A 16,828-nucleotide genomic window follows, 5' to 3' on the forward strand; every position below is an offset into this window, starting at 1 on the left:
ATCATAAGTATGCCTGTAGACTGTAAGACACATAATAAGGTAGGGTTTATAGATATCTGTTTACAGCCCACACACATCCAGACCACCTCAACTTTCATGGAAATTCTGTTAATAGAAATGGTTTCATCTTATTTTCTGTTACCGTGACTTTTAATTTTTTAAAAAGTGTCTGTGCATGCTCAGACAGAGAAAGGAATGAATAGGGAAGAAGACAGTTCTTCTGTTTGAAAAAAGGACATTCTTCATTTAGATCTGACCCAAGTCTCTCCATGCAGAATTTCAGGGAAAGGTTATGATCTTCTGTGTAAGGACATTAAATTTTAAAATTGCAGGTAATATTGCTTTATGAACAATTATACTAATCTAATTAACTTATCTGAAATCAGTAAGACTACTTATAAATATGACAGTCTGCAAGATTCTGCATCAGTCATGTCCTTTTTCCAGTTCACCAGTTAGAGTGGATTCATACTCATGGTGCAGCACAGCCTGTATTCTCTATTAATAGGAAAATAGGGGGTTGAGCTTTCTTCGAAAGAACAAATATTTTTTTTTCTCCTGCTAAATAAGAAATAGCTTAGGCAAAGACTGCACTAACTCCTGAAAATTCTCATAGTAACTGTTTGTCCACAAGAAAAAAAAAACAACTTTCCTGCTTGGCACTTCCTCATTTTTAGAATACAGCAGTACGTGGTCATGGTATGCGGTAGAGAAACACAGGATTGGTCTCAGCCACCTGAACACCGCATCTGAAAGAGGGGACACACAAGAACGGCTGGTGTGCCAAGGCACTGAATTACAGCTGAGTGATTGAAACTTTCAATGTCTCTTTCCTAATGGCTTAGATAGGATTGCACACAAGCCATTCCTGTTTGCCAATATATTGTTTCTCCTCTCCATCTTCAATGATAATGTAACAGAACAATAGGTAATTTCCAGGAATAGCTACTTGCTGAGCAATAATTATTTCTGGAAGGGCTAAGCCTATGCTGTCTCTTCATAGTAAGAAATGAGGAAAGAGAACGATGCTCAGGATCTTATTTGCACTCTAATAGAAGACAGCATAGTCTTATTAACAAAGAACTAGCACAAAACGTCATCGCAGCTTTTATAACACATTGAGATTGCTTTCTGTTGGGGAGGGTTCATAAAAATGCACATGTGCATAGACAATCCTGCTCATTTTCAACATGCAGTGTGAGCATTTCGCGTGAGATGCTGCATAGCACTTACGTCTGTATGGCACCTCACCAGGGAGCCACAAGGACCAGCCCCTGCCACAGTGATGGGGAGCCGGTAACATGTTGGAGAGGGAAGGGGCCTCTCCAGCAGCCGAGGCCCAGATCAACAGGCAAGTCTGTGGTGAGAAGGCAGGTTTGAAGCCAAGCTGGGAAGGCAATCAGCCAGTTGGTGCCTGGAACTGGGATCAGAGACAGCCCTGGGGCAGCTGGGCAGGGCTGGGCTGAGACCAGTCTGTGGGTATGGGTCAGTATCCTGAGGCTCGGAATGGATGCAGAGCCTGTGGTTGCTGATGGACAGCATCTGAGACCGGATAAAGCATTTTGGCATGTAAGAGTGGAGGGGAGACAGGTGCCTGAGGAATAAGTAGTAGTGAATGCCTGGAATCAGGAGATGAAATAGAGACGTTGCAGCAAGTCCTAGGTAAAGTAGACTATGGAAGAATGGTAAAAAGCATCTGAGAGCACAGATCAGAGAAAATGGAGGGACACAAGGAGCTTCTACGACCTCTTCCCTCCTCTGTGTTTTTTAAAAGCCTTTAAGCCTGGATAAATTTGTATGAGTGTTTCATCTTCCCAGATTACCAAGCTGATTACAATGTACTATTTATACTAGGGCAGAACTCTGAAACCCCAGTCAAGGATCATGAACCCTACTCAGCAATATGTTGTATAAAATGATAATCTGTATTCACAGCCAGCAAAATCAACAGTACATTAAAAAAAATACAATAGATAACCGGGACTTCAAATGCTTTTAAGATTTCACCTCAAAATCTTATATATTCTGGATTACATTTAGAAAGGAACAAAAAGTTATGATAAACCACCTTCAGAATCTAGGTATTCTGAACAAAATAAGGTCATATGAAATGCATTAAAAAAAAATCTAATAAAATATACAAAATATGTTTAATATTCCTACCCAATAAATGTATTCTGATTCTGCTTTTGCAAATGAAGAAATCCAGCTTTTAACACTTTCAAAAAAAGGGAGCTCCAGTGTTGCAAACTCCCATGTGAGCACAGGTGGTTCAGGAAGGCTCAGTTTTGTGCTTATAGTTTACCTTTTTAATAGTAATATTCTATTACCTAGTAGGCTATACCACTCCTTCTCGGGTGCATAAAGGAGATTTTTTTCGTCTCTAATTTGGCTAATAGAAAAAGGTAACAAAACAAAGATTAAGAGATAATTTGCTATGTGGTGCATAGCCAGGTTAATAAAGAGAACTCCTGCTGATAGCATGTTCTTATTGAGTAATGTGCTTCATTAAGCTCAATTACCTTGACCAAGAAAATTACCATGCTTATTAGTGCTTGCCATCCACTGGTTGCAACACATCAATTCACCAAACATGCATCTCAGAGAAATCGTGTCCTATCACAAGAAACCTAAGCACCCTAGTGAAACAGGTCCAATATCAACCTTCTGCAGTGCCTCCAGAAATCCTTGATTCTGTAGGAACACCAGGGACCCAAAAAGATGACATTCAAGGCACTAAACTTCAATTAACTTGAGACAAAGTAAAACATGGCTAATGATGGACACTTCTGAAGAATCCCAATTTAAACATAGTTACAAGCATATTTTATAAAGAGAACACCACCTTTTCTTAGTTGTTTCCAGCTACTCACTGCAGTACTAGAAACTGTACTACTGATGGAACGCATCCAGTGCATTTTGTAAGCCTAAATGAAAAGACATTAATGTATTAAAAATCAAAACACTTTTCTTAGCATTTACATTTCTTCTGCTTAGGTCTTTCAGTTCTTGTTATCTTTAGTGCTTACATTTGAATTTCTGCAGTGGCTAAATTCAGAACCTGAAAATTAAACAGAAAGCTGATGTTGTGCTGCCTGTACCAAAATGGATTAAACTTGCTACGGTCATTGCTGAGATGTATTTTCTTACAGCCTTTAAATTCTAACCAATCTTTAGGATGCAGTTACCAATGCTATTTTATGCGGTTCACTCTGCACTGCTATCAAGTAGGTAGCTTGAAGTTAAAAAGGTAGCAAACTTGGCAGATTTTCCTTGAAGAATAAACAAAGCAAGTAAAAGGGCAGGAACGCCATTATATAAAGTGAAATGCTGCCTTTTTTTTTTTAATTTCCCTGTATTATTTTAAATTATTCATAATATTCTTATTTCTGACTGTATAAAAGGAAGAAATTATTTTTTTATTATATGCAAGAAAACAAGGGTGTATTTTGTCATACTTTGCCACTGATTTATTTCTTTAATTAAAGGCACTTTGTGTAAATTCTCCATTTACCTAACATTTTTCAAAGTAAGAAGATATCTTTTTTTGTGAAGGAAGATGCGATAATTTATTAAAAATTCTATGCTGTTATCTGTTGAGTCAATTGCAGGGAAAAATGTGAAGCAATGAGCATTGAGATGGGTACAGTAGTGTGTGTAATATAAAACATTTATATTTAAATTGCATTTATATTTAAATTACATTTATACCAAACATTTGCAAATACACCAGGGTCTTTCTTGATAAATCTAAGAGACATATAAATCTAAGACATAATACTTATTACCATTTAGCAAAAGGAAAAATGATTATTACATCATGACAAGTGTAATTATTCATGCCTATAATTAATCTTCTCCAACACCTGTTATTAAAACACCATGTCTCTAGTTATTTACTCATTTTTCAAATATTATCTGTTTAAGATTAAAATATCCCATGTTGTGCAGCATAAAACAGAGGAAACAGTGACAGGTAGAGATATGCGAATCAGATGAGCAGTCAAAGGAGTCGGGCAGCCCAGACTTGTTAGGTGCCCTGGGTAAGTGATACTCAGGAGATGTGGTTGTCCACAAAGGACATGCCTACTTCATTGCTGAATTTGGAAAAGAATGTGGCCAGGCCTTGCAGAAAGGGAAAAGATGGTCTTTGATAGTGGTAACTGAAAGTCCTGTCAAAGCAGTAGGTTCTTTCTCTCTCACCAAATTTCTTTGTGATACTAGGAAAGCTCCATACAATTACTTCCTGCACAAGTGTCTGTATAGAAATTTACCGCTAACAAAGGCAAAATTGCAATGAAGTTGGTTGCACCAGGCTAATTTTATGTAATAAACACAGGCAACAATAGCATATGGTGAAAGTCTGCCAGGGCTCCCAACAGTGGAGCAATTTCATTTGCCATGCAAGTTGAATCTATGCCACCACTTCCTTCTCTATTATTTTTACCCGTGCTAGTTGAATTCAAACTTCCTGAAATGTATATCAGTTAAAAGATTCTTATTCAGCTGCTTACACCTCTGTGTGCTGAAAATCAATAAATTAACAAATATTCTTAGTTATCATAGAATTATTGACCTTTTCATAAATCTTTGTCCTTTGCAAAGAAATCAGTAATAGAAAATCAAACTGTTGAAACAGCCAAAAAATAAGACAAAAGAGAAAGGACTATACATTTTATCCCATGTTCACAGTGGATAGGACAAATTGTGCCAAAAGCGATTTAAGTCAAGAAAAATTCATACAACAAGGTTACTGAAGCACTAGAATAAATTCTTTAGGAAGATTATGGAATAGCCATCACTATACATATTTAGAACAGGTTAGCAAAGAATCTGTCAGGAATTGCATAGGTATACTTCACCCTGCTTTGAGCTGTGAGGACTAGGATTACTGAATATCTCAAAGTTCTCTGCAGTCCCATGTTTGTGTGATTTTATCAGAATCTGTATGAAAACAGATGAAAAATGAAAGCATTTATTGAAAATTGTTTTTTTCAAATTTGAGATTTTTTTTGCAACTTTCTGTAAAAATCACTATTGGAAATTTCATAGTGTTTTCATTTTAGCTTTTTATTTCCTGCAACTGAAGAATGGAAAGTTTGAAAAAAGATTTATGCTCTACAGCACTGGATCATATTCTGATAAGGATGCTTTTTTCCCTAGCCATAAATTATTATATGCTTATGTAAATAAGTTACGAGTTTGCATTTAAATGTTTTTGAATGTAACAGATGTTATGGATATATGATAAGAAATAAATTTAAAAATTTCTGATAAGGAGCAGATGCCCCAGATAGATTTAATCGTTTACAGATAAGAAAGCCCCAATGACATGACAGCAGCAATTGGAAATGTGTGAGGCAAAATTGCCTCTCTCATTATCATATGGTTGTTTCTTCAAATATTATACTCTTATTCTGAAGTGTTTAGTGTCAGAAATGAAGCTGCCCTTATTTTCTACATCATAGTAAATATCCAGTGTTGTCAAACAATTTTATATCATCAGTGACACTAAAGAAAAGTGGATTTTTGAAGTTAATTGATACTTTCAACATTCCTCCTACTTTCTTTTGTATAGTTCTAACTAATTAAAATAACTTAGTCACATTCTAATCTGGTACATCTGTGAGAGCTGCATGTGTTCAGCATTGAGGCAGTCTTCTCCTTAGAGAGTAATGTAAAGAAGATTAGAGGATACACAGCCTGTTGCGATTCAGTAACCAGGAGGATTGTCAAAGAAGCTGCTGTGACAAACCTTTGAACTAAACAGAAGAAATGTCATGCAGTCTAGATGACTGTACTGCATCAAGAAGTTTGTTCTGCATTCAATGTCAGTGGATAAGTCTGAAATACAGTGTGGCTTACTTGAACACTGTTGCTTCTATATCCATTTTGCTGTATGAATACAACATCAGATCTGGGAAACTAGTGATCTCTGCATTTTATTCCAAGAACACTTCCTTAGGGCCCAAATGACCATAATTTCTGTACAAAGACCCTAAACCAAGATAAAGTCATGAATTCAAATGGAAAGCCTTATTTACACACTATCCACATGAAGCTTAATACTTATGGCCTATTCTTTCTTCTATATGTAACCAAAACCAACCCAACTATTATTATATCACTATATTTAAATTAATGAAATATGCAAGAAAATGGTTAGTAGGACAAAAGTAACATTAGCTTAAATTCAAATTGCATTGTGAAGAACAACTAAATAGAATGAAATAATGAAAGAATTCTAAAATAGAATGAAAATAAAAAAGTATCTTATTCTTTTTTATGGCAAAGAAAAGTTAATATACTGCCAGTATTTAAAAAAATGTAGCAAACAGAAAAGGACATAATATTCTGGCTCACTAAAGACGGGTCTGCCTTTTCCTCTTAGAAGAAAAGCTGATGAGGCAGAGAAAGATACTTGTTTCAAGACGACTAATGAAAACTTAAAAGCTTTTTGAAATTGCATGGGATCTAACGTGTAAACAGTTTGTTTCAAGACAACATATTTATCTTAGAAATTTACTTTCTTAGCACTTGAGCTGTTGAGATTTTTGGTAGCAGTGGACCTGGCGGTACCCAGACAAGTTAAGCCAGTTATTTGCTTTCCAAATCTTTATAAATTTCAAATTTGTTTTCTGAAAAGGATTTCCTGTCATGCTACATCCATTCCTTTACATTCTCAAGAATCACTGCCTACAGTAGTTTTCATTATCTTAGGTAATACAATACTGAAATATGACACGCTTGCTTCAATTGCTATTCACTCAGATTAGAAGGCTGTTGAGAATCCCAGTCTATAAAGGCTTAGGAACATTCTTCAGACCTTTAACTCAGCCCAATTCATGGTGTTTCTATTCATAATCATTCTTATCAAAATACTGCTCCTCAGCCCAAATACATCTTTTCTCTACATGGCTCTCCACAAAAATTTGAATTTATATACAATGATTCTATTGTATCTCAATCTATTTTGCTGTCCTTTTTAAAGCCAGATTCCTGGTAGCCCTGATGGTTCCTGGAGACTTTATGCATTTTTTAGTTTCCTACATTAATTCATCTTTTGAATATAGCTGGTCAGAATAACTCTCACCGTTGCCTTATATACCAATATTAATTGTTCCTTCACTGGCAATATGTTAGAAGAATTGTAGGGTTATATTTGCACCAGTGTTTTTCATAGCCAGATTACAGTATGGCTTATAGACTGCTTTTGGTTAACTAAAACAATTGGATATTTATCCTTCTGTCATCTACAATTGATGATCCTATAATTTACAGAAGAAACTCTTGTGATTTGTTTCTAAATGCATAACTGCATTATGTAGCATTAGATCGGTTCTCATTTCTATTACTCAGTCTAAACAATTAATTTTTTCCTGTATAGGAATCAGTCGTAATTTTTAATGTTCAAAATCCAATGTCCTATCAAACATTACTAGCATGCTTCTACATTTTGTTACTATGTCATTAAATGAAATATTAAAGCTCATTCTTAGAACTGCCTAAGATCTCAGTGCAGGTAAAGGGGGAGTCTCCATTTGCAGGCAATGCAGAGCAGAAACCTATCTTAGTAATTCTGAACCTCTCCTCAGAGCAACCTTCTATTGACTATAAAGGGAACATAATCAGAATACCTTGTTAGCTTTTTTGAATACCTGTACCAAGCAGATAACTAGCATTTTTTTTTGTTACAGAGAAACATTTGATTTCCTAGTCATTTAGGATGTGTTAATTTACACTTAGAATTGTTTTTTATAAAATTATCCACACTGAGATTGTCAGCACAAATTAAGAATGTAGTTTTTAGTCAATACCTTTCATGATTCATAGAATGACGTTTTTTCTGTCTCACTGAAATCTTTCTCAGCTATACCATCAGGTTTTGCAGACATTTGTATATCTATGCGTCGTCATATCCTTCTGAAAACTGGTTATTTGAATTAGAGATTCTCTATAACTTAAGAGAACAAATTATTTTTTCAAGACACAGGTTGTAAATATGATCATAAACCATAACATCAATGCTCAATAAAATCATAAAAAGTTCTGTTGCAAGATCAAGAATTTTATTTCCAAGTAGATAGGAAAAAATTTCTTAAGTGCTACAAAAAGAAGAGTTATAACTGAAGCAGGCAAAGAGTGGTATGGATTTTTTTTCCAGACAGCAGCATCCATTTGTGAAATACATTTTCTCAGCGGTTACCTCGTAGATAAAAGATGGGAGTTGAACTCCAGTATTTGGCATTCATGGCCAAAAAGCAAGAAAGAATTAAACTTAACATTGCAGCTTAGAAAAGAGTAAACTTGATTTATTTTAAGTTATTGCATTTCTTGATCCCTGTTTTGTTTGAACTCTTAACACAGAAACCTTCAAAGCCATAGTACTTAGCAGACGTTACATACATTAGCACACTCACAGTATTTCCATGGCCTGTTCTTTCAAGGCCATTTTCTTCCACTATTGTATAGGTGCCTGAATCTTTTTTCTTGGCATGGGGAGAACTGAGGTGCTATAATTGTATTCACTAAACAAACAAGTTAAAACCTACAGGTTAAAAAGAGAAGGCCTACAAATTAAAAACATGAGAAAACTCACTTATTATTACTTCCATCTTTACATATTTTGCTATAGTTAAACAAAGTATGTTTGAGGTAACAATAAAATTGCTTACATAGTACATCAGCTATGGTCCTGAATTTTTCATGCCTAGGTCATGCAAAATTATTACTTCTGCAAGGAATAAATATTTTCACTTGGTAAAGGATTATATTGTGCAGTTAAGCACTATAGACCTAGGCCTATTGTAACATATTGCAAAAGGGGTAGAGATATATTTGGTTAGAGAATGACTTATTAACTTAGAGACAAATCCTAGCACTCAGCACAGCTCAGCACAGGAAACTGAAGGCAAAGTATCTTTCTGCCCAGTCAAGCAGCGTGTTAGTAAGGGAGCAGATTTACCTCCAACTGTGCAGATCTGCCCCTGAATGGCACAAACTATGCAGTTATATAACATGGGCAAAGACAAATCAGAAATTTATTGATATTCACAAGTTTGGTCACCCTCTGAGAGCTTTCATCTTGAGAATAAAACTGAAAGAAGCCCAATATGAAATCAATACCGTCTGTAATTATAACTGTGAGGTGACAATGGCCATAATTTACAAATTCAAAATGAGGCATTATCTCCTTAAAAGAGCATGCTGAAAACAGAAGTCAAATGAACCTTTCTGACAGGCAGAAGACTTGAAAGACTGCAGAGTATCAAACCAGAAGCAGAAAATATTGCAATGTAGTATGACGTACAAGTTAAAATGATTAAATTTGGTGTTTTCAATGAGAATTACCGTAGCAGGGTCTCTGACCTGGAAAATGTACTCTTGTTCCTGCTGGCTGTCACGTTCTCCTGGCAGCTGTGTGTTTATGTATATGGATTTGTAAAACATATATTAATAGAGTTAATAAAAAGTTTACCACATGAAAGAGGACACACATAGTAAAAGAAACACCACCAAACAAAAAAGAAAGGAGAAAAACATGAGAGCACCTCAACTCTACCAGGGAAATGATCTCAGGCCAGTCAGGAGATGCTGAGCCAGACCTTAATTTCCACTAAGTGTACCACATGCAGTGAAAAACAGCTGCATGCCACTGGTGTCACCCATTCACGGCAAAGCACTAATGCAAGAAACAGAATGCAGTTTGCAGGGCTTCGTTAGACAAGGCAATTTAAGGTGCACCTCCACACAAAGCACATGTAAAACACACAACTTCAAATTAGCGGTATTCAACATGCAGCCTCCTTCATCTATATTAACCAGAGTAAATTTAAAGTATGCATTTTGTTACTAGAAAATAATAGAGAAAGATATAATGCAAACCAAATGAGAAGTAGGGCAAGGAAAATCAATTTCTCATCAGCTGTGGGCAAATAGCTTTAAAGAAGTTTACATAGTTTCTAATCAGTAATAAATAACAACATGGCTCATTTGGGCTGCACTGCAACAATAAAGCATCAAATTTATGAAAAATGAGACTTCAACTTTTACTAGAAGTGCTGTGAAATAAGAATAAAATTCCATGCATCTTATAGCTTATCCCTAGAAAGCAGATAGAAGGGGCCTTTAGCGTCACACTTGCGATAAGTGTATTTTACTATAAGCTAATGCCCTGAGGAAATAGAGCAACAGCAAAGAGTAAGAATTATTCTAAATTCTTTGCATGAAAGCTGAAAAACTAATTGTGACATGTTAGCTCAAAACAAGAAAGGATCTCATTCCACTGCAGATGGCCTGAGCAAAGGGAGTATGTGACACAAAAGGAACTGTGATGAGATTACAAAGTGTATCAGAACTGTTTGATTAATCTCCTGTCTGGGGAATTTTAAGAAACAGACACTACAGAAGACTGAAATTAGAGGAATGATAACCACATACTTCCAGACTTCTGCTTCTTCTGCTTTTAAGAGCTTATATCCACTTTATCCAATTATTTTATTGCTGAAGGATTTTCACATCCTTATATCATACTTCCTTGAGCACTGTGATGTGTATTGTGTCTCCAGAAAAGTGTGCTTCTCAAAAAGCTACATGTAACCCTCTCTGATACACTTTTTTTAGTTACAGCTTCTTCTGTTAGGAACTTCAAAGTAATTTAGGTCTTCAGGAGACATGGTGTTCATTCAAAGATCAATTCGGAGTGTTTTTAATTCATTTCCTCCTGAAGATGCTGTCATACCACTTTACCTCTACTCATCTTAGAGAAGGTCTTCTCAAGAATTTGGGAATTTCAAGTTTCCCTCACTCTTGGTCTGCTTCCTCCCTTGCTGCAATACCAACATCTCCTTGATATTTGAGACAGCGCTGAAAAACTGTCAAGAAAGAAAGAAAATTCTCTGCTGTATTTCCTGTACTGGTCATAGCTGGCAGAATTTCGGTACAGGGTGACAGTTGAGATCTCTGTGGGAGGAGATCTTAAGCTGCCTCATGCTGGTCATAGCTATTTCCAGCCAGCTTTTACACCAGTGTGTGAGATGAGCTATAAATTCTTGAGTCTAGGATACAGAAGAAATTCCATATCCTGGTCTCCACACAGAGGAAGATTAAATGTATGCCCACCTGCCAGCTGGGTTGTACTCCAAAACAGCCCTTTTGCATAATCAGACACTAGCAAGTAATTGTGAATAAAATTTCAAAAGACTTAATAAAAAAATACCTTCAGCTAGATTTTCTAATTGACCGCACCATATGCATAGATCCTATTAAAGCATCAGTTTTGGTGCAGAATGTGAGAGTGCAGGTGTTTGAAAACAAATAGTCTTCAGGTTTGAATAAATGTTATGAGTGCCAGAATATCAGCTCAGTGTCACCATGTTATTGAGTGACATCCTCAAGCTCTGTCCTTGGGGAGGTCTGCTGCTGCACCACCTCCACTAGCCTTTGCTGGTGCCACAAAACAAACACACGAATGGCCAGCATTCAGACAAAATGTTAAAGGCAAAGAAAGAAACAAAGTTGGGCTTTACACAGTTTCCTTCCAATGACTCCCGGTACATTAAACTTTTTCCTTTTGTTTTAACTAGCACACAGAAGCCAACATCTTCAGGTTTCCAAACAAATGAATATGCTGATGCTCAGCTTCAAGAGATTGTCAGAAAAATGCGGGAAAGGACAACAGTCTATAAGGATAAGCTGAAAGACCCAGTGCTGTCCTCCCCTGAAGGCAGTCCTGAAGCTTGTAAGTGACTCCAGATATAGCTGTGTATTTGTTGAGTTTATATATGAAAATTATTTTGTGAGAACAGAAAATACCATGATAAAATTTTCAAGTAATTATAGAGTTTGTCCACTGAAATGGATCAGTTTGTGCCCATTGAATTCAATCTATCCTTATTGGTCTACAGTAAACCAGATCTTTCAGTATGAGCTACCTTTGAACCACATCACTAAAGAATGTGGGGAAAAAAACCTTGGGCAATGTATAGAATCATCCCTGCTAAGCAGTTTTATATATTTTAACATAGATATCAGATAGCTGGATGAATCTGAAATGTATGAAGAAATATATATATCTTATGAGTAGCTACTAGTCAGAGATAACTTCTGCTGCATAGAAGTAAATAAAATCTACCCATGGCAGAAATCTTCCAGACACACTGAGGATTTTAAGTACCTGCTTTGAATACAGCAAACTCATATGATATTAAACGTACTTTTTACAAAATATGAAACATAAAACAAATGCAATATTTTTCCTCTTTAGAGGAAAGTTTGACTAATTTTTTTTCTTTTCACGAAGAATTGAGTGTGGTGAATTTACTGCTTACCTGTTTTTTAATAAGCTGGAAAAAATAGCACCTGAAATATTATAAGCTGTACTAGTTGACAAAGGAATTGCTTTCTTTTTGTCATTATTTCTTTGCTCATTTACCTCCTGTATTCTCTTTGTAGAACTTATAATAATTCATTTCCTAAGTCACAGTAGACACAGTTTGCCAGTTTACTGCTGGGACTGTGTATCCTACTTAGAGGTAAAGCTATCAGAATTAACAGGATATATGTGTGGACAAAGATATCCACCCTAAAGATGGAAGAACTGGGCTCGAGGGAGTGCCACAAGACTTCTGTAAGCCTAGAAACACACAAAACCACAGGCTTCCCACTAGTTTCATCTGCTGCATCAGGCAAATCAGTTCTCAGGAGAGGGGAAGAGATCAGCTCATAGCACAGACATCTTTTCTTGCCTCCATCCTAACTATTATTTGTAATAGTTATGTAAAGATAAATGCCCAGTTGCATTAATGAATGCTGGATTATACATGATGTTATTTTTTGTCAGCCCTTTATGGTATTAGTTGTGGGCACTGTCCAAGGAAGCACAGTAATAAATAATATGTTTTATTCTGTAATATGAATTACATGTTCTTCATAGAAGATGTACATGAATATGGCAGCGCTGACTTTATTCTCCAGTCTGTTTTCTAATGCATTCAGTATCACAGTAAATTGTAGCTTTAGTCACTGCTGAGTGTTTTTAGAAGAGTTTTCAGCATGATGAAGGTCTTGTACACGTTAAAACAGGGTGTAGTGAATGAGCTGCTACTAAAATGTCACCTTTTGCGGCATTCTGTGTACCTAGCTCCATCAAAGAAGAAGCCACCACCACCACCAAAAGAGGAAAAAAAAGAAGAAAAGAAAGAAGAAGTGGAAGCAAAGCCAGAGGAGGATCATTACTGTGACATGCTGTGCTGTAAATTCAAGAAACCTCCACTGAAAAAATACATGGAGTATCTGCAGCTCCCAGACAGCATAGACTCATATACAGGTAAATTAAAAGCTGTGCATGCAATAGAATGGAGTAAAGGTGGACTGAAGTGACTTAGTATTACATAGTACTTGTAAGCCATCTTAAAATCCACATTCCAGTTTGCAACTCAGAGGGATGCACAGATCCTGCCCCAAAGAACATTTATTCCAAACAGACATGAAAAGTGACAACAGTTGTACAGATGGTATGCACAAAGCTAGCATGCAAACCAACCACAATTAAACCCCAAGTCTTCTGATTCTTGATCTAGAATTTCTCCCATTCATTAGGGTCAAATAATTCTTATATGTTATTATTATAACATATATTATATTACTTATAAATATAATAACACAATATATTATGTTATTATAAGTTATATTATAACATTTTATAATATACAGCAGCAGTGTGCAAAATGTATTGAGTTTCTTCAGATGCATTAAATTCTAGATGCTCTCATAAATTCATCTTTTTTCCATTTTGCTAATTCTTTAGTGTGTCTTCTAGCTCCAACCTGTATCACTTTACCAGACTGTGCCATTGAAAAAGGGATAACAGTAGGTTCCTCTGAGCAGGAACGTTTCCGGAGACTGCAGTAGTATAATACATCTAAAGGAATGAGAAATGATTCTAATTTCATGCTTGTAAATACAATATAATGTTTTTTTCTTTCAGATCGCCGTTATGTAGCATGGCTCATGCTTGTGACAATTGCCTATAATTGGAATTGCTGGTTTATTCCCCTACGTTTTGTGTTTCCATATCAAACTCCAAGTAATATAATATATTGGGTTGCTGTAGACATCATATGCGATATCTGCTACCTGTGTGACTTACTGATTTTCCAGCCACGAGTGCAGTTTTTAAAAGGTGGAGATATAATAGTAAGTATTGGAAGTGGATTTCCACAGGTAGTAGTTTTGTGTTGAAGTACGTTAAGAAATTCTCTCTAATCTGACATATTTTTTCCTGATATGCCAAATCTATTTAACATTTTTATCTATCACAGAACACCTATGTTCTTCACTGACCTTCCATTATCCTATTTTGGAAGAAGGAAACATATTCATTGCCTACATTCTTAAAAAAAGAAAAAACAAATTTGAAAGTAACAGATGAGAGCAGTCGGAACAAGCAAAAGGTCTTTCATACCAAGAGTAACTTGATGCAGTTCCACTGGAATTAGTGATTATATGGCTATGCATTCATAAATGTTACATGTGTGTTTTTACATTTATGTGAATATTTCAGCATTCTAGTCACCTTGTGTAAGAATCATAGTTGAAGACAGTGCATGATTTCTGCGATATGTGTGTTTTGTTACAGATTGTAAGACTGTGGGAGTTTTTGCCAATTTTTTTTTACAGGGATTCATGTAATTTCAAAATACCTTGAAAAAAAAGATATTACTAGAGATATTTTATTTGGGAAAAAGATATACCTTCAATATTGCTCCTTTCTACTATTTTTGTATTATCTTTTTATAGAAAAAATCAGAATAAAACTCTAAGGAAGTATCTGAAAAATGTAAAAGCTTGCCCTTACCATACCAAAGGGGCACCTAGACATTAACTATTCCTTAAAATCTTCCCTACTTTTGATATTTTACCTTTTTTACTTCTTATAGAAGAAAACCCAAAGCAGAAAAAAATTAGTTTAGGTAACTAAACTAATGTGACATTACTGTGCCCAACAGACAGAAAATTCGAAATTAAATATCTTCAAAAGTAATTTGGAACTAGCTTTAGTTCAGTGATTTTACATAAACTTTTACACATTGTGCATACAAGATATTACTGATATCTTCACAGAGAAATCTCAAATAAAACTCTGCAAATATAGTGCAGCTGAATATTAAACTCAGTGCAGCGTAAAGTATTTTTCCATGCTAAGACATTCAGTAACTGGCAATCTTGCCTAAATCCTACAAAACTCAAGTTTTATGAACAAGGTTAAAAGTCTAATGTAGGAAGCTTACCTTGTATTTCCCTTGAAGCTGTTTGTACAATTCATAGATTTTAGGGCACAAAGAGATCATCTACAGCCTGACCTCCTGAATATAGTTTCATGTTTAAACTGACAATAGTGTAAAGTTGGCATGGAAATATCCTTAAGATTTTAAAGCTGATTTCGAAATGTCCCTGGTATAAGTAGAGAAAGTATAATAAAAGATAACATTTCTTTAGATACTTGTGATTACCCTTTCTTATTAAGGTATTAGCATTAGTTCCCATGGAGAGTAATTTGAAAATAAATAGCTAATAATTACTAATGAATGCAATGTTGATTATTATGCTAATAATGCTAGCATGTTAATGCTGTCTCTCAAAGAGCTAATTTTGTACAGCATCATCAGAAATGTTCTCTGCAGTTTTCTTGGAACCACTCAAGTCAAATAGTTTTCAGCCCTGAAACTGAAGGGGTTTGGGTCAAGCACAACCTGGTACTGATAGCTTGAGAGGGAAGATCTGTGGGAAGAATGCAACATTTACCAGAATAACAGTCAGACTGGGGAAAAAAAGTCAGACAAATCCCAAACCTGATTTTTTCAAGTAAGTCTAATAAAATCTGGTCTGATGTAAACTTGTCTAATGAAACCACTACTTCTTCCTACAGATATTTCTCCATTCATACCTTTAGAACATTAATATAATTGTCATCATCCCTAACACCTGAAGAGAATTATCAATATTATTGAGTAACAGAGACTCATTCTTGATATTCTGCTCTTGACTATGCTTTTACCTCTTTTTGTTATCACTATAGTCAGACAAAGTGGAAATGAAGAAATTCTACCACAGCACTGTGAAGTTTCGGGTGAGCAGACCCTGGGTTACTGATGTCAATACGTAAGTTCTGGCTGTAGGATTTCACAGGATTTTTTTCATCCATTGACGCTCCCAGTTGGTTTAAGAACATCACCAGAAAACATTGGCTTGATGGCATGTTAGTGCTCATCAGCTGAAGACTGCCATCTTCATAAACAGTGTTTATTTGTAAAACAGAATAATTATAAATATTATGCTGAATAATAATAAATGAATAAAATAGAATTAATAATAATCTTTGTTTTGAAATTATCTGAGGTCATCCTCACACAAACTGAAAGGCAATAGCACAGTTTGTCTGAGATTCATTAAACAAAATAAGAAGTCTTGAAGCTAGATGATAACTCTGTTTGGTGAACTCTTATATGTGGTACTGGACAGGTCATCACTTAAACAAGAAAACAAAAATTCAAACAAAGAGCCTTGATTCTCATTACACTTTGTAAAAACTAAGATGCATTTTATTTAGGAAAACTGTTCATTTTGTTCCTAAATATTGTTTTTGCCTGCACAGTGGTCTATTGAATTCCTGATACACATACAGCTCTGTGACACTAGACCCACATCTCTTTAATCTCAGTTATTGCCCCCTTGTTTTCTGTAAATACTTTTGTACCTGCCTTGTTTCAGATTTAAATTTGCCTCAGCTACTGTTGTATCAGTACTTACCTACTTGAGGTTAAGCTAT

At 35.5% G+C, this 16,828-nt stretch overlaps 1 protein-coding gene across 1 annotated transcript in view; it reads left to right on the forward strand.

The window, feature by feature from the left end:
• The window catches only part of CNGB3 (cyclic nucleotide gated channel subunit beta 3), a 66,226-nt gene that overhangs the window by 21,423 nt on the left and 27,975 nt on the right, over positions 1 to 16,828 (forward strand). The window contains exons 4-7 of the mRNA XM_054059017.1: positions 11,586 to 11,740; positions 13,142 to 13,327; positions 13,988 to 14,196; positions 16,079 to 16,129. Coding sequence (XP_053914992.1) covers positions 11,586 to 11,740; positions 13,142 to 13,327; positions 13,988 to 14,196; positions 16,079 to 16,129 — 601 coding nt within the window. The remainder of the gene's footprint in view (positions 1 to 11,585; positions 11,741 to 13,141; positions 13,328 to 13,987; positions 14,197 to 16,078; positions 16,130 to 16,828) is intronic.

This window comes from Cuculus canorus, chromosome 2 (assembly GCF_017976375.1).
Source record: "Cuculus canorus isolate bCucCan1 chromosome 2, bCucCan1.pri, whole genome shotgun sequence".
Taxonomy (NCBI): Eukaryota; Metazoa; Chordata; class Aves; order Cuculiformes; family Cuculidae; genus Cuculus; species Cuculus canorus.